The sequence below is a fragment of the Meles meles genome, chromosome 11 (genome assembly GCF_922984935.1).
Source record: "Meles meles chromosome 11, mMelMel3.1 paternal haplotype, whole genome shotgun sequence".
Lineage (NCBI taxonomy): Eukaryota > Metazoa > Chordata > Mammalia > Carnivora > Mustelidae > Meles > Meles meles.
In genome coordinates this window covers 11024639-11043893 of record NC_060076.1, presented here as the reverse complement: position 1 = coordinate 11043893, position 19255 = coordinate 11024639, and the positions used below count along the sequence as shown (strand labels likewise).

The following is a 19255-nucleotide window of genomic DNA, read 5'->3' as shown; positions in this document are numbered from 1 at the left end:
GGGGAAGGGCCGTTTCCGCGGCGGGGCACTTCGCCTTCTCTAACCCTGCAAGTTTCTGCACCGTTGCAGCATACGCCACTGAGGCTGGATGACCGCCGTCTCACCGCACACCAGCACCTGTGCCGTCAGGGGCACCCTGGAGGGACCAAGCAAAGGGTCTGATGCCAACCACCCACACGCACTGCTCATTTTCACAGAACACTGGCTTTCCGCCGTGTGTGCTTTTGGAAGGTTAAAAAATTTGTTTTTAAATAAGGACCAATTACCTTACTAATGATAAAGACTGTATTTAAAAAATCTAATGGGCCTGGGATTAGTAGTGATGATTGCACAACCTTGTGAAGACACAAAACCCCAGAGAACTGTACACCTTGAAAAAGGCTGTTAAGTGTTGCAGTACGGGAGTTAAGACTGAATTTTAAAAGATGGAGAACTTGAACCTACAGAACCCACAGTATCAGTAAAGATTCCTATAGCGTCTATGGCTTCAATAATGCAAACAGCTCCCAGTCTCTTCTCTCTGCCATTTTTCCACAAGGAAGACAGTTTACTCATAAATTGTCCAAAACCTCCTCCAAAGGCTCTTGGCACTCTCAGTCTGAAGGAAATGGAGGGGCACTGAAATGTGGTGACTGTCAACACCAAACGAGTTTTCAGATTGCCAGGCTTCTCTCGGAGAACATATTTTCCCCTACACTCTTGTGGATGAGGAGACGGGAAGCTCGGAGGGGTAATGTGATTCACCCAAAGACATGTATTCAGTGGGACCAGAGCCAGGATTTGGACCCGAAACTTAACTCGTCTACTACTCAGCCTCTTTGTTCAAACCTCAGGGTCAAGTTTAGCCAAATCTTACTAAGGGATTTCCCTGGAAATCTAGAATTTCCCTTTGTTCAACCAACACACATAGAACGCTTCCTCCCCATCAGGCCAACCACAGACCCAACTTCTCCCTTTCTTCTGTCTGAAGCTGAAATCCTGGTCCTTATCCTCTCCTACAGTTCCCCAAAGGAGCTCCTGTTGGCGTGGTTCCACCCCGAGCACTGGACCCTGTCCCTTGCTGCTTCTTAGCTGAAAAAAAGACTGTTCTCCCACTCCTGCCTGGACACCTGAATTCTTTTGGGAAGGAGTGTTTTATCAGATCCAGGACCATCCACAAAGAAGCCCCTACTTTCCTGTGCCCAATGCCAGGGATATAGCAGGCACTCATAAATAATTTGCTACAAAATACAAATGACAGTTTCTGCTCACTTGGATTTCAATCTTTAACAAAACCTACAGGGCTCAGACTTTGGTATATACAGAAGAATTTTAGCCACACCTGTCTACCTAAACTACACCCATTTCATCCGGATGTCGTGCACTTCAACTGGATTTTGCTGGGTCGTTCCTATATATCACATTAATAGATAGGCTATAAATCTATCTATCTGTAGTTGTTAATAACAAAAATAGTACCTACTGTTTATGGAACACCTGTTTTTTTGTCAGTAGTAATTACTATTCATGTTAGACAGAAAAGAAAGGAGGCTCAGAGAGGTTCGGTGACCTCAAAGCTAGTAAATGGGGGAAGCCAGAACCACAGCCAGGTTTTCTGTTTACCGCACCACACTTCACTGATTTCTATTTCTGTCACTAAGACTATCAACAATCCCACTGACTCTAGCATCAATTTATTCCCTATGCAAAATCTCATGGCATCAATAGAGAGAGAGATTAGACTGGACCCAGCCCCAAGTCATCCGGAAGTCACTTCGTAGCTGTGTCCAGACTGATGCCCCTTCACCACATGGACTGGGGACCCTGTGATCAGGCACATTTCAGCCTGCTTGCTAAAAGTTCTAGATGGAAAACGTGACGCAGCATGTGGGGATTGATTCGGAACCCAACAGGCAACGTGGATAAAGAGCCTAGAACTAGAATCTCTCACACAGAGTTGGAGCATGCCCACTCCGAGTGGAAGAACGGTTTCCAGAGTCAGGAGATACAACACATTTTACAAAGACAACTGCAAAATTCAAACCTTAATTGTTCACACAGGATATACTTTTTGGTTCAGCCACGTCCTCAAGAGCATGCAGAATTAGGTACTAACTTGGTTCTTCATCTGGCTGGTCTTTGGGGGACAACATGAACTTGCCCCGATCTGCTCTGGAAATATTTTGTCACAAAGGCATGTTAACAAGTGTCCAGAACAACCCAAATATACAATTCAACTTGGGAACTGACTTGTAGTCCTTATTTAGGACGACTTCTGAAAGAGTAAGGCAGAAAAAAGAATTTACATGGGAAATACCATATGGTCTCTACCGGGACCTTTTATTAGCAACATCTAATTAGCATAGTGCCGGGTACATAGTAAGTGCTCTACAAATATTTTCTGAATGAAAAACATAAGTCATCAAGATGCCTACATGAAAATTTTTTTTCACAAAATCTTGGTGATGGGTACAACTTATTCTCTCAAACTCTGGAGGATGTTAGTAAGGAAAGCTTCAGTATCAGATGGCCTTACATTTCAACCACAGGCTCTACCATTTCCTAGCTGTGTGACAGTGGTTTAAGTCACTAAACCTCCCTCAGGTTTGACTTCTGAATCCATACAATGGAGTTAATAATGAAATATTATTTACGGTTTGATTTTGAAGATTTGCAATAATGTTGATAACGAGTTCCTCTCTCTCTCTCTCTCTCTCACACACACACACACACACACACACACACACACACATCTCAATAGATGGTGATTATTATAATGAAGGGAAAGGCAGATTCTCATCAGCAAGTTAATCCCTTTGTCCCAGAAATGGGAAGGGCCTCCCAACACCGGCCAAGGTCAGGGCTGCCATCAGCCAAGGTAGGGAACATTCTCATTTTCGCTTTCAAAGTCAAGAAAATGGTACAGATCTAAAGTAGAAAGGAACCAGCAGCACATGTTTTTAAATATTCATAAGGGCTGGAAATGTCTTACTCCTTTAGTTTTCTCTGCCATCTGCTTTTGTTTCTTTTCTTTTCATTCTTATGCCACAGCTGCAAATGAAAACAACCATACAATAACTCAAGTTAAATAAAAAAAAAAATCAAAATAAAAACAATCTGAGGGGTAAAAAGAGAAGATGAATTATAAAGTTCTCCCCTGAGCTCACAAAGCAGCAGAAATAAGAATGTCTGATCTGAGTTAAACCTTCTGGAAACCAAAATCCATGTCCCATGTTTATAATAACCATGTAAGAGCAGTCACCATTTGCTAAGTGGCCCCTGAGTGCCACTTGATGACCAGTATCTCTAATTCCAAACCACTCTTCAAAGTAGGTAAATTAAACCCACTTTACAGAAAAAGATACTGCAAGTCGAAGAGATCAAATAGATTTTTAATGGTTACAGAGCTAATAAGAGATGCTACTGAGATCTGAATCCAGGTCCTCTGTCTGAATCCAAAGCCGAGGCACTTTCTCTACCACCCTCTCCAAAAATGGGAAGGGATTTGAAAATTTTCATTTGGGAAATATTTGGGGGCAGATCATTTGTACTACACTGATTTATTCAGATAATTAAAATCTGTGATTATACCTCTAATTAAAGTTAACTCAGATAATTGGTTGCTGTATTTGTGAATGTGCAATTAGAGTCTTCCACATAATTGTGGGGTTTTCGGCATCATACTTTCCATTTATTCATCACATCCCAGAGCTTTGCTCTACCGGCCTCTGTTCTACGCAAGCTGCATTACAGCCCCTGGGGTCTCTGGGCCCAAGGACCATGACTTGTGATACCACCAGCAGGATCTGGACTCAGCCCCATTTAACATGTCTTTGTCCAGAAGTCAATGAACACCTCATCTTCAAGTGCAATGTAAAAAGCTCTCACAGCCCACACTGTTGTCCTGAAAACCCCTAGCAGCATGTACCTGAAGAAAAACTGGCAGCAGTGGTCCTCATGTGTTAATTACACTTTCGAAGTCTATTATGCATAGAAAGGGCACCTGCTGGCAGTGAAAATGACTAGAATCTGCCCTTCCTGTGCAGTGAGTAAATTGAGAGTTCATTTCTACAGGAGATAATAGTTTTCAGATTCCATTTCGTGTATCCCCTGCATGGGGACGTACTTAACATTTAAATCATCTGCAGAGGAACAAACCTCCTTCAAATTTACATGTTTCAAGCTCCTAGCACTTTACTTAAAATGCTAGTTATCCCTGCTGGCTCTCACCACCAAGGATTAAACTCAACAGTGGTGAAAGTCACCGAGCACAATAGAATAAAGTTATTAGCATTGACTCAAATTTCATGACATTTGTAGTTTCTGACCAAAGCAGTTGGTAGCAGGCTGAAGGTGATCAAATCAAGCCTTGAATGGAAGATCTGGGTTTTTTTTTCTCTCAGGGTCTTTTATTTCCACATTCCTAACATGTTGTAGTTAATAAACAGATACCAATCTCCACTAGCCTATAATCATCCTTTGGTCAAATGTCAAGAAAGTTCTTTCATGAAAACAAGAGACCAGGAGAAGAACTGCTGTCATGTACACAGAAACTTCCAAGATGGAGCCTAATCACAGAACCCGCTCAGGCTCTGAAAAATGCAAGTCTGAGCTTTGAGTTTTTTGGACAAGAGCTTGGGAGTCTTCATTGTCAAGTCTTCCCTTCTAAGGTAGACCTGCCAGCATCACTGCTCCCGGGCAGGCTGGTGACACAGCTCACAAGAGGGCTGGAGTTAGAGAGGAAGTCAGAAAGAGGACCTTAGATCACCTTCCACAGGGAAGCGCAAAACAGCCAATAAATCCTTTAAGCAAACAAGAAAGGAGGGCTGGAAAGAACAAATGGCTAGAATAAATACTAATTTCTTTTTAAAATGAAACTTTTCAAGTATAGAAACCATACGTTTTCATTGCAGAAACAGAATAACATAAAACAAAATAAAAATAAAAACCACACCGAGTTCCTCCCCCTCCTCTCCATTACAAATCCCTGCTAACACTGTGGTGTGTTTCCTCTTAGATCTCTGCCTGTGTGTGTGTGTGTACATATACACACACAGATACATCTACGTATGTATACACACATCTACACACACATTTTTCTGTCTCATGGACACATATAATGTTTGTTTTTATAAAAACAGAAGCATACAGTACGTGGTATTTACACCAGAATAAGTTACTAAACCTCTTGGGGCCTTGGTTTCCTGATCTGTGAAATGGAGCTAATACTATGGGCCTCACAGGGCTGCTAGAAGAATTAAGTGAGATCACAGACTGGGGCATCAGAGATCTTCAACACTGGCAGCTATTGTTACCACCGAAGCTGACAAAGCCTTTCTCTCTGTACAGTTCTGGAAATGGAAGCTGCCAGTTTCAAGCTAGCTGACAATTTAGCAACCAAAGCTTTCGAAATAATAGAAGAATAAAGTTGTACTATTTGGGAGGCAGAGGAACTACAAGGACTCTGCCAATTCCTGCACACAGAAGCCTGTTTGTGCTCCCATCTGAAGCTTAGCATCAGGACACACAGGTGCGGGGCACCTGAGTGGCTCAGTCAGTTAAGCATCTGCCTTCAGCTCAGGTCATGATCCCAGAGTCCTGGGATCAAGTCCTGCCTCCAGCTCCTTGCTCAGCAGGGAGCCAGCTTTTCCCTCTGCCTGCCACTCCCCCTGCTTGGGTGCTCTCTCTCTCTCAAATAAATAAATAAAATCTTAAAAAAAAAAAAAAAAAGGACACACAAGAGCGTCTCCTCCAGGGAGAACTCTAAGGTTTTCTCTTAAAGCACATGTCTGGGGTGAGGTGTACGGGGGGTGTCTCTCCGCGGGGACATCAGAGACATGTGCATAGGGAAGGGACCTGTGTCAGTGTGTGTGTGTGTGTGTGAGTATGGGGGCCACGTGTCTGTGTAAGGGTAGATGCCTATGAGAGTCTTCTGTGTCGGTGGGGGCTGAGGGGAGTGATGGCAGCAGGCTTCAATGTGCTGAGAGGATTGGGAATTACTGCGTGAGTCTGTCTTAGGAACATATGTCCCCTTTCTACCTTTTCCATCTATTCCTCTCACTATCCTCCTCCACCTTTGTCCTCCTTCCCCCTCCCCGCTCCCTCTCTCTTTCTTCCTGAGTGTCAGTGTCCTCCTCTGCCCAGCCCCCACCCCCAGTCTTTCATTTAATCAACAACGAACACTACTGGAGAGCAAACATGGCCCTCTCCTTAGAGACACATGGCAGCATGGAAAAAGCCAAGACAGTCGGTTTAGAAGCTCAAAAGGAAGCAGCAAGTCTGAGCAGAGGAAGAGTTCCTTAATTTCATTAAGTGGGAGAAAGGCACGGATAAAAACAGTTACCTTGATAAGAAAGATACATAATTGAGAGAGAAATAAGCTGATCCACTTAGTGCTATGCGCTGGAGAGGGCCACTGATTTCCCCCGATGGCCCTGAGCTACATCTTGGTTGCACACATGGCTTCTTGGGATGAGAGTGAGCCCAACACAGATTAGGAGTACTGCAGAACACCTTTAAGCTCCCAGCACAATCTGACTACTTTAGTAAACCTTTTCAGTGACAGGACTGCAAAATGGGCTGGAAGATCCCAGCAAACACTATGACTGACCTGATCGTAAATGTCCTAAAATCATCAGTTTTTAAGTGACAGTGCTGTGACCCCTCCGTGGGTCCCTTTCTCCTGAATTTCTTAGTTTCTGGCAGGCAGTACCTTTTCCTACATACATATAGTGCTCCCTTATCAACGTCTGCTGACTTGAGCTGTCTGGAGACAATGTCTTTAATCACATTATGCTGGAGAAAGAAATTATTCAGAAGGAAAACAGATCCAAATCCGTTACACAGACAGTCTTTCTTGGTAATCTATCGAGGACAGAGGGTGACAATGTATCTGCGGAAACATTTACTGAGCCCCTACCATGAACCAGCTTTTCTACATTGTGTCCCTTCGTCTGCTGAATCATTTCTCTTCATATAGTACATACCGCCGGACTCCACTTTGCAGATGAGGAAATAGAGTCTTAAGCCAGGTGACTTGCCCAAGGTGGCAGAGCTGACTCTAAAACCTGCCCGCCTGCCTTTCGCTAAAATACATGTCCCTGGACAGTGAAACTCTCCACAAAAAAAAAAAAAAAAAAAAACAAAAACAAAAACAAAAAACCGCAGAGGGCTCTGAAGTCTGGCCTGTGCGCCCAAACCGCAGCTGGAAAGGAGTCCTACAGAATGTGTCAGGGTATGGCTGAAACCTGAAGACCTGGGGACCCCAACTGTTCTCACCAGGCTCCAATGCATCTTGGGGGGGAAAAGGAAAAAAAAAACAAAACGAAAACACACCACTGCCTGGTGCTTTGGTCTCTCTGAAGTGAGCCATGGGAAAAGGTCCACTGCCTTGCACTCGGAAGAACGCCACAGCATAGCTGAAAGTCATTTGGAAACCAAAGAGCCATGCGATCGATCGCCTGGTCTAAAATTCATGTCATTCCAAAGTTAGGAGTTTCCGGTTAGTCAGCAACTGCATTACAAGGGACGGCCCTAACATCCTCGTCGGGTGCTGGGGAAGGAAAAGCAGGGGACGGGGGGAGCGGCAGCCTTACCAGCAGTAGTCCAACAGGTGCGGAGGCAGGACGGGGATGTACACGTGTTGCCAGAACATGGGGTACAGCATGGCGGCGGCCCCGTGGATGCAGGCGGTCAGCTGTAACACAAGCAAATGAGAGCTTCAGAGCTACAAAATCCATGGGAGGCGATGCGCTCACTGGAGATGAGCAATAAAATTCAGTACCTACTGGGGCACCTGGGTGGCTCAGTGGGTTAAAGCCTCTGCCTTCAGCTCAGGTCACGATCCCAGGGTCCTGGGATGGAGCCCCACATCCGGCTCTCTGCTCAGAGGGAAGCCTGCTTCCCTTCTTCTCTCTCTGCCTGCCTCTCTGCCTATTTGTGATCTCTGTCTGTCAAATAAATAAATAAAAATCTTAAAAAAAAAATTCAGTACCTACTTCTCCACATTTTAAAAATTGTAAGTTACCTCAACCACTCAAATTGAAATTTAGCAAGAGCTTGCTTTTCCTTTTTTTTTTTTTTTTAAGGATTTTATTTATTTATTTATTTGACAGAGAGAAAGATCACAAGGAGGCAGAGAGACAGGCAGAGAGAGAGGAGGAAGCAGGTTCCCCACTGAGCAGAGAGCCCAATGTGGGGCTCGATCCCAGGACCCTGAGATCATGACCCGAGCTGAAGTCAAAGGGTTAACCCAGTGAGCCAGCCAGGTGCCCCATGAGCTTGCTTTTCCTAAGAAAGCTTCCTCTCCACCCTGATAACAAAGCTAACGCAGGATGACACTAGCGATTTTAGAAAATGGAAAAGGGGCAGAAGAAAACAAAAGTCTTTCGCCACCTGAAGATAAATGGATATTCTGGGGAATCACAAACAAAGCACTTTTATTCTCTTTTCTAATAAAATTAGGGTTACTGTAAATACACTGCTCATTTGCCTTCTTTTAAAGTTCATGTTTATTTGCTGGCATTTTCCCACATCCTTAAATATTCCTAGAAAACATATCTTTTAATGACACTCAGTGAATTCCCCTCAGTGTATTAACCACTCTCCCGACATCACGTTATATAATCAGATCATGTCAATAATTTTCAGACATGGTTCCTAGATGGAACATTCAGAGATAACAACTGTAGTTTAAATATAATAAATGTATTAATATAATAAAGGATGGAGGCTCTTTACACTCCCGCAGCCATGCCCTAGAATGTCTTCTCCACAGCTCACCGGGGCTAAGAACTGCAGTCAAGTTAGTAGCTTTGGAAGTGTATCTGTTTGGATTTTATTTTTACCCCTCCAATCATGTCTAAAGCTTAACAGCTTGTCATGTTTCTTGGTTCTATTTCATAGGTAAATGGTCTGTTCATAGTCGTAATCCATAATGAGTATTAGTATTTTTTAAAAGTGATTTATAAGTGAACACTGGATATTTACGAAGGATAGTAATGCTCTGTAATATTTCTGAAAATAACTAATCCTTCTACAATCTCCTTTGAATTTGGGGGCTGGGGAAGAGAAGGTTTAAATAATTTCACAGACAAATCTCATCCTTCACGATGGTTTCTACTGCTGTTATACTACAAACGTCCTCCAAATTCTTCCCCAGCATTTAACTCTTTAATCCATCTGGAATTAATTTAGGTTTAAGGACAGAGGTGAGAATTTATTTTTTCCACATAGTTAATCAATTGCCCCAGCACTGTTTACTGATTAATCCTTCCTCTCCCTCTTCTTTTGACATGCCCCTATTTCATATTCCTTCTTTTTCTTAAGAGCTAGACACATCATATCAGGATTTGATGTAATTAAAAAATTAGGGACAGAGATATAATGGAATAAAATTGCTACACAATTCAATATAGTGAAAGAAGGAAAAAAAAAACCCCAACACCTTTGGAGATAGGGCTATGAAGTGACAAAAGCCAACAACACATGTTTCTTTCTGCCTTTTTTCTTTAATGTTTCTTTGGTTTCTGGGAAGCCTGTTCCCATGAGGACTTTGCTTCTCTTGGAAGCTGTTAACTGGCCTTTGCTGACAGAAGGACATTTACGTGGCGAAAGAGTGACGTGCCAAGGCCCAGTTAAAAGAATCCCAGAGGTTAGTGTAACATGAACAGCTTTAAATTGGATATTCTGCTGATGTTTCCCAGTTGTGAGAGCTGTGTATGAAATCCACGGCTGCTACTTTCTTTCTTCCCCCTTCTTCTCCCTCCAGACCCTGTTCTTTAAATCAGGTACATGTCATGAACAGGGGCTGACCAGCAAGCTCTCAAGAGTTGTTCCCAGAGATTCTGCCAAGGCTGGTAGGTTTAATCCATCCCTTCTCAAGTCATTTCGGTAGGATTCCATATAAAGAAGGCTGTCATATTTTACACGACTCATCTCTTCAGGGTTAGAAGAGATGAAAAATCTTTGCTGGTGTCGAATGAGGAGAAAATGAACCAACTTCACTCCAACGGCACCCTGAAGGGAGGCTGGAGGGTTACCCTGGCTTTGGGCCCCACTTCTTCCTGCTCATCTTTTAACTGGCTGCCAAAGGACTCAGACTGAAGTGCAGGTCCCGTCATGTCACATCCTCCTCGGAAGTCTCTGGGGCCATGTGTGGAGCAGGCATGTCTTCACCAGCTTCCGTCTACCCATAGAGCAGTGTCTCTGGCCACAGTCTCTACTGTCTTCTCCAAGCTCCTTTGAATAAATCATTTCAGACTTGGGAGTAGCTAGGTACTCCTTTCCCAGGTCTGTGCCCCTGGCAAACTCCTCCTCCTTTGGGTCTCTGTGAAAGCACTACTTTCCTCGCATGGCGCTTTTGGGCATGAGTCCCCATTATTAATGGGATTATACCTGGTCTGCAAGTTTGTCCTCTCTCTGTAAAGTGATACCCTGCCTCTCTTCCTCTCCATGTTCTCAGTGGCACAGCACCTATTAAGTGCAAATCAACGCAACGTTTCTTCCATAAATAAAAAATAATTCCTACTTACAATATATTCACAATATAAAGATAGTGGCCTGGCTTTTAACTATTGGACTAACATTTTCCTGAGTCTCACAGAGTGGGGTATATAACTCACATTCCAAAACAATAATGGCAAGCTTAGACACACAAATATGCCACTTTTGGGAAATCATATTAATGGATTCCCTCTCTCTTTCTCTTTCTTTCCTTCAATAATACGTCTATTCTGTAACTCTACAACACATCAAATAAATAAGTAAAAGCATTTTAAAATCTCTAAGGTGCTGTACAAATATAAGATGTCCTCATCACATGAATTCATTTGTAATTCTCTTTGGAAAAGTCATTCAATAGAATGTTCCTGGTTGAGACAGAACTTGATTACTTCCCTCTTTTTAGCTTGAATTGGTTTGAGTCAAATTCTATTTCAAGCAATAAAGCGGCAGAGATCCTATCTCCAGACAATGTTCTTTTCATGTCTCCTTTCCCTCAAAAGACCTAAAAGCTAAACACCAAGATTTTAAAATTACCTATCCCTTATAAAAATCAAATATTTTTAAAGGTGCTCTATCATCATCTTCATTGGGGGTTTCCTAAAAGCCAAATCTCTGTAATTGGAGTAAAATGCATTTATCCATTTGGTTAAGAAAACAAACAAATAAACAAACAAACAAACAAACAAAAAAGAGAATTGTTTGGCTCTTTTCTAAAATGCAAAACGATGTACATCGTTATTTAGGAATACTGGTGAGTCAACCACAACAAAAGTGTTATGATTTATCTGTGCTTAATCAGAAATAATGCTATATCCCACAAATTATCATTAGCCACTTATTTTAAAAACAATTCTAAGGCCAACTCCATTTGTAAAATAAGGCTTTTAAAGGCCTATGCTCATTCCTTACAGAATACAAAATTTTAAAGTAATGAAAGTATACAGTTTGGATTATAGTCAACAAAGGGGTATTGTGAGTATCTAATTGAAGTGCAAGTTGAAGAAAATGATCCTATCAAAATCTCACTCAGTGGGAGAATAGAAAGATAGTATGTGTAAAATTTGCCCAAAGTCATTAGTCACAATGAATATTCATCAGAAGCCAATTATCAATCCCATTTAATGACACCCCAAAAGATTTTGCCCTGAAGCAGCTGAATAGTCTAAGACTCCAGACAAAACTAGACAAATTACACAGCCAACAGCCAGTCTAGCCAGGACACAGATTGTAAAGTAAACCACTGGTGGGTTTCTAGACGCACTTTTAGCGAATTCTGTCCTCAATTAAAGGTGCACAAGGTCAGTTCTATCTTGGAGCTTTCTGCATGGCTCCATTAGTTTTCTTTGAGGCAAAGAGAGAGAAAGAAATAAGGCAACAGGGATAGGACAGGGATAGGGACCAATGACAGAGCTGGAAATATCACGAAGACGCTCTGTGTGTGTGCGTGTGTGTGTGTGTATTTTTTCTTAGTTCAAGGTAGTTCTCAGATATAATGCCCAGAGAGCCACAATCATAGATTGGCTGATTTCTAACTGCAGCTCTGCAGTTTAACATGAAAGAAAAGACTCTCCCCTTAAAACAAAACAAAAAACAGGGGTGCCTGGGTGGCTCAGAGGGTTAAAGCCTCTGCCTTCAGCTCAGGTCATGATCCCAGGGTTCTGGGATTGAGCCCCGCATCAGGCTCTCTGCTCGGCAGGGAGCCTACTTCCTCCTCTCTCTCTGCCTGCTTCTCTGCCTACTTGTGATCTCTGTCAAATAAATAAATAAAAACCTTTAAAACAAAACAAAACAAAAAACAAATACAAAACCCCAAGGAATCCCCACAGTATATGCTCCAGGCACTATGTGAAGGGTTTAGGACTCTGAAAAGCATTGCTTACGAAGCGTGCATGTTTACATACGTGTACACTCATCACCATACTTCACAGACGCAGAATCAGCCTCAAAGGTGAAATAACTTTGCCCAAAGCCACATAGCTCGTCGGTGACAGAACTGGGACTCACATCCAGGTCGGTCAGACTATAATGGCCACTGCATTTCCACAATGCGTAAATTAACTAAAAACATTTTTGACTGCCTAGCCTTTGCCTATACCCCGTGCCGAGGAGCCTGAACTGGGTGACATACTGTTCCTACCAGCACAGCCAAATTACGTGGAAATACGTCTGCCTTGATGTTAGATGACCAAATACCTGGGGCAAAATACCAATTAAAATTGAAAAATATTTCTTGAATATTTGAATATTTCTTGAATATTGAAAATTGAAAAATTTTTCTTAAAAAAGAAAAATATTCATTTCTAAAACAAACACAGATCTGATCATTTCCTGGGGGTTAGTTACCCTTAACTGGGGTGCTGTATGGTCTTTAATCCACTGGAAATTCTAGACAAGGGCATAATGATTTTTGGTCAAGCGGGAAGGCTTACTCCCCAATCTGGCCCACCGATTTCAAAGTCTGGCTTTCTGTCATTTTTCCTTTCATATACTTCCATGGAGTTGCCATTAAGTCTCTTTTTGATCTGAGCAAGCCGCTTCCTCTCCTGAGTCTCATGTTCACCCACAGGGAAAAGGAGGAGTAGGACCCCGTCATCTCTGTGCCCTCTTTCAGCTTTGACAATTTCTGATCTAGAGGAATTCCCATCCTTTGACGTGAAGAATGTGCCTCCTGTACCCCAGCTCACCTTCTTCAGCTACGCTAAGTATAAGTAAAACAGGGCCTGTCTCAAAGCTCGTCTTACTTTTTCAGGTCTGCAGTTACAGGGGCTAACCTGGAATGCCTGGGCTACCTTGGCTACCCCCGTCAGCCGCTGCAGGCCTAACCCGAGACTGTGGAAGGCACAGCCTTCCTCAGTGCTTGGCCCCCAACACTCAGGGTATCTCAGAGGTAGATGATCTGAGGAGACCAGGGAGCATGAAACTAAAGATGTGAGCTCCTTAAGGACGCAGACCACGTTTGATTTCCCCTATCTCACTACGCTTGACACAGAGCAGGCGCTGGGCAATCGTTGGGGAATGTAAGAATGCCTCCAGCTTAACACCATGAGGAATGGGAGACAAGATTACCAGACAGTTAACAAATTGTAATTGCTTAAGAGGTCACAATTAGAAGCTGTACATTTCTAAAAGGGACTGAGATTCCAAGTTCTAAAGGAAAAATCAGATGGTCACAGTCATTCTTCACATCCTAGAACTCAGGATGCTGAAAGATCAAACTGACGCCTGCTTCATCACAGGCTTAGTTCCAGGCAGAATTTTGCTTTCCCCTCTGAGGCCAAACACCAGGAAATTGATAAAAACAAAGAGTACAGAAAGAATACCTGATTACTAGCTTTAAAGACAGGTCATTCTTAAGTCCATGCATTTCAACCATGAATCACCCTAAGTAGAACAGTTGCAGAAAATGTTGTGTGTCTTGTAGAAGTTCTTAGCTCTCTCAGTTTGTGAACTAAATTCTTTTATTTGATTATAAACCATGTTTATAATCATCAAGGAATAAACGGCTCATAATTCAAACAGTGTTGCTGATTTTTTGATTTTTACTTACTCTCAAATAGCAAACCCACTATGAGATCAACAAAAAGGTTTGTTTTTTTTTTTTCCCGCAGGGGCTACAAAAGTTAATCTACTTAACCCTTCCAAGGGTATGAGAAAAACCTTTTCATTATAAATGGTTCAGCTCTGATCAAATTCTGTTTACTATATTTAGTGAGGGAAGAGTTGGCTTTTAAGAAACTATCAAAGATGCTTTAACAGAAAGACAATTTATAAAGCCTTAGAAATCAAAGACCTTCAGCTGGTCTAGACAGATGCCAGACATGTGGGTGGAAAGAAGGAAAAGAGCAAAGAATGTCCTGCTTTTCTTAGAAGCCAAAATGTAATGCTTCTTAAGTTTTGTTTTTCAGGGTTTTTTGTTTTGGTTTGTTTTGGGTTTTTTTGTAGGGAGTGGGGGCAATCTTTCTTCCAGTAGTTTCACTTAGTTGGATGGAACACATCCTACCTCTTGCTTCTCCACTATCCACTGGGGAGTCTATGGCCATACCACCCTGAACGCAACCGATCTTGTCTGATCTTGGAAGCTAAGCAGAGTCGGGCCTGGTTAGTACTTGGATGGGAGACTATCCACTGGGGAAAGGGAAGAGAAAGAAAAAAAAAATCTAGTGCACCAACATGAAGTAGAGCAGAGCACCTTCCTCTAAGGGCAAGATCATCTAGTCAACAGGAAGCTTTCTCAGGAGATCACCTGCTTAATCACTTCTCTCTTTTCTTTTTTAAAAAGTGACCTACTAGGTAAAGTAATTAGAGTAAGTTATTAGCCAGGGCAACAAGCTTTTGTGCCAAGATCTGACATTGCAAAGTATCAAAGCACCTAAAACTGCCAGAGAAAAGCTCTCACTTCCAAAGCAGAGGCAGAAAGGATGGAATGGCACACTGTAATGTAAATAAGCCCACAGGACCGAGAGGGAGGAGAGCGAAGCCTTTTCTTTAAGATGAAAGAGAAAAAGGCAAAGTTACATTGAGATTGATAATTCATTTTAATACAGGGACAGCAAGGTGCTGTCACTCCTCCATTCTGTGCCTGTGACAGATACTATTAACTGTGGAGTCAGGACATGGCCTGAAGATTCTTCCGAACGTGCGACCATTGTCAATGGATCCAAGATGGCACTCAAAAAGAAATTTTTTTAAAAGATTTTATTTATTTATTTGACAGAGAGAGAGAGAGATCACAAGTAGGCAGAGAGGCAGGCAGAGAGAGGGAGGGAAGCAGGCACCCTGCTGAGCAGAGATTCCCGACGCAGGGCTTGACCCCAGGACCCTGGGATCATGACCAGAGCTGAACACAGAGGCTTAACCCACTGAGCCACACAGGTGTCCCCTCAAAAAGAAATCTATCAGCCACCTCAAGTTCTGTGTAAGTGGATATTAATAGTTCTTTGGAAATATTTCTAAGATCATAATTTATGTTTAGCTAACTTACACTGCTGCTTTAATAAAGAATTGTATTTTTTAAAAGGAAAGACAGCGTAGGAGCGCCTGTGTGGCGCAGTCGGGTTAAGCACCCAACTCTTGGCGTTGGCTCAGGTCAGGATGTCACGCGATTGAGCCCTGAGTCCGGCTCTGCACTCAGCGTGGAGTCTGCTTAAGACTCTCTCCCTCTCGGGGCGCCTGGGTGGCTCAGTGGGTTAAGCCGCTGCCTTCGGCTCAGGTCATGATCTCAGGGTCCTGGGATCGAGTCCCGCATCGGGCTCTCTGCTCAGCGGGGAGCCTGTTTCCCTCTCTCTCTCTCTGCCTGCTTCTCTGTCTACTTGTGATCTCTCTCTGTCAAATAACTAAATAAAAAAAAAAAAATCTTAAAAAAAAGACTCTCTCCCTCTCTTCTGCCTCACCCCCCACCCCTGCCCCGGCGCACACACTCTCTCTTAAAAAAAATCTTAAAAATAGTAGCATCACCGAACGTGGAATCAGGAGAACCTATCTGTCGGGTATCCAACCGTACACGAAGAAACAGGAAACGTCAGGTAGTAGGACTCACTGGATTTGAAGGCATGGGGGCAGAAATCTTCCCTGTAGCATTTTTTCAGGCAAATCCAACCTTAGAAAATACCAGTAAATGCAGAAAGACTGAAGCTGTAACAAAGCCACCACCTTGACCACTTCGCATTTACTACTGCAAGCACTGTTCGAAATGCTTCTATGTGTTTACTCACTTAATCTTCAAGACAGCCCTGTAAGGTAGGTAACACTACTGTCTCCACTTTACAGATGAGGAAACCAAGGTGACTACATATTTAAAGACCTCATGCAAGGTCACAGAGCTAGTGGCAGAGCTAGGAGATGAATCCAGGGAGTCTAGCCCTGGGGTCTGTGTTCTTAGCTCACAGGAAACGGCCTCTGTGCTGGGATCTGTATTAATCGGACTATTACCGAGAATCCACTCTGTGTACAAGCCATGTCCTCAAGCAATTTAAAATAGAAAGATCAAAATGCAATCAACTTCAACACAAAGGCATTATGAAAGAGAGGGTATAACAGAGGTTCAACTGTGTTAGCACATAAAGGAGTCATTAATTCTGCCTGGGGCAAGAATCAGGCCTGCTTCCTAGAGCGAGCGAGAGAGACATCAGAGCAGAGTCTGGAAGGATGAAGACAGGAAGCTGCTAGACCTCCTCTCCAGGAGTGTGGTGAGGTGGTAACGCTAGGTCAAGTACACACAGCAAATTCTTAGGCCACTCAACCTCTATGCAGTCATGACCACGGAGACTTGAACAAGACATGACAATTTGGTCAATGGCTGAGTGACTAATGAGAAGTGGGTGGGTGTGGAAAACCTCCTAGGAGTTGCCATGACTATCCTTTGTTGCCTGGATTCATTCACCACCTACTATCCCCAGTTATACTAATCGGAACTTCGCAACACTTCCGGGATCTCGAAAGCCCTCTTTGCTTCTGAAAGTCAAATCAGGGTTCACTGACCTTCCAAGTCAACTAACCTCTGCTGACCAAGCAGTGTGTGCTTAGCACTGGGCGATGTGCTTTCACGTCGACAACCACTTAATACTTATCCCCATTTTTACACAAGAGGACAGAAAGATTAAAAAAAATCCAAGTAAGTTGCCCAAAACCAGATGGCTAGGGAGGATTGAGCATAAAGGTAGGCCGTGAACAAAAGCATCCTGACTTGAAGTCTGGTACTCTCTTCGCGCAGCCCTGCTGTCCTTCCTCTTGGGAAAAGATCACCAGCATGATCGGCTGAATCATCTAGTTGGCAGACCACAGAGCTATCAAGATAGCAAAAGAGAAAAAAATGTGAGTTTTCCTAAGATCTGTACCAACCTAACAGCAGAGCCTAATCTTACATCATGCTATGGTTCACCAAAGTGACCACACTTTCAGCCTACAGAAACCGCAGGAACATAGGTCCTTATTCTTGCTGACTTAGCACCTAGTAGGTGCTCAAATTTCTTTAATAAAATCCACATGACATCTGCCAACGTGGATGCCATTTAGGGCTTTTCAAGCATATGAAGACATTGGTGACTTGAATATTACCATTAGTGCTTTTTGGTAGAGATTTGATTCCTGAGAGTCACATAAAAATAAGCTATAATCAGTCCTATATCCTAAAGAATATACTATTTCACAAACTGACCACACCACTAAAATAATACGTAAGATTCTTTACCACATTCTCAGTGCAATGGCTAAAAAGAACTGTCACCTTGTTCTCTTTATACCCATGCATCCCGAATTACAACGGTGGACCGCATCAGCAACCAACATTATTGAGAGCTTACCCAGATTATACTTAGCTCTGCCTGATCCCTGACTAGCCAGTGCCAAAATCAAAACTCTCCTAAAGAGAAACATGGAGTCAACGCATTTTTTAGTGCTAGCCTGCGGTCCTGTCTTCTAAATAAATTCAATCAGGCTCCATTATGTAGTCTCAAAATGAAAATTAGTCTAATGATGCAAAATAACAGTAATCAAAGAAGAAATAATTGTTTTTGTCTTACAGAACAGTTTATTCACTGTTTCTGAATCTGGGTATAGATTAATCATTTAAGGAACCTTAAAAAAATAGACTTTTTGTGGTTTTCATGCTAGACCTTTTGAACCAGAAAGTTTGGAGGTGACGCCCCCAAACCTGGATTTTTAACAAGTTCTCTGGGTCATCCTAACACAGATAGCCCACGGATCAGCATTTGGGGATCACCAGCAGTCTGAATCCCATGTCTAGTCCAAAACAGGTGCTTATTAATGCTCACTGAAGCAAAGGGAGCAGAAGCAGGAGAGGAAGGGCAAGAACTAGTTAGGGAAACCTTGGCTGGTTGAAATCACAATTTTCAAAATATCGCCAATTAAACTGTTGATGCTGTTTATATTACAGAGCCTCTATAACATCTCAAGGCTTGTCATTCTAGATGCAGTTCAACACAAACAGGAGAAAACAAGCTCACACATAATCAAATGAAGAACATTGTTCAAAAAGCAGTTAATTGTATTTACACTCCAAGACCAGAGAAAAAACGACATAAGTCAAACCTCCCAGTCTTTTCTCGTATTTCCTGCCGATGGAAGTTCCTTTCATCTCTAAGTTTTTAATATTCTCTGAGCCACAATAAAATTTTAGGTGATAAAGATCAGAGAGGCTACCCTATTTGAAAGTTTGAAAGTTTGGCTGCAGAGTCTGTCTTTCATGCCCCTTCATTACATTTTGTTAAGGATTTCCCTCTTCACCAAGAGGATTAGTTTTCTTCTCACTTCTTTGAATACTCCTCTTGGGTTGTTAGTGTGAACTAGGTTAATCTCTCTTTTTTAACATATAAAAGATGAACAAACAAAATGTTCGATTTATTTTATTTTTTAAATAGAACACTAAATTTAGTCTTAGAATTCTCTGTTTGGTAAGTTTCCAGTTACAAGGTCTTGGCTTCCCTTGAGCACAGTTTGAAACAAAATAATGCAGTTTGTTCCTACGGCTGGAACATGCAGAGTGGAGTGTGCAGGCAAAGAGGCCCTGGCTCCGGTCCAGTATTTCCAACCTTCTTAAACTGCCGCTCTCATCTCTGCTTTGAGGGCGGCAGATAGGCAAAACGGGATTAGTTACTTCTAGTCCAGAAGAGCTGGGAAAGCTTGACACACGTCACTTGGGTGCACTTCCCGTGACACAGGCTGGCATAGGCATGAACAGGTGGAGCTCATCAGGAAAGAAGTGAAAACGAAACCAAATCTGAAAACCCGCATAGGGCACAACCCGGCCCTTCTTAGG

At 42.6% G+C, this 19255-nt stretch overlaps 1 protein-coding gene across 5 annotated transcripts in view; it reads right to left on the bottom strand.

The window, feature by feature from the left end:
• The window catches only part of DENND1A (DENN domain containing 1A), a 493090-nt gene that overhangs the window by 213822 nt on the left and 260013 nt on the right, over positions 1 to 19255 (bottom strand). For all 5 annotated transcript variants that reach the window (XM_046022048.1, XM_046022043.1, XM_046022046.1 and 2 more), the window contains one exon: positions 7575 to 7675. In XM_046022048.1, the coding sequence (XP_045878004.1) occupies positions 7575 to 7675 (101 nt within the window). The remainder of the gene's footprint in view (positions 1 to 7574; positions 7676 to 19255) is intronic.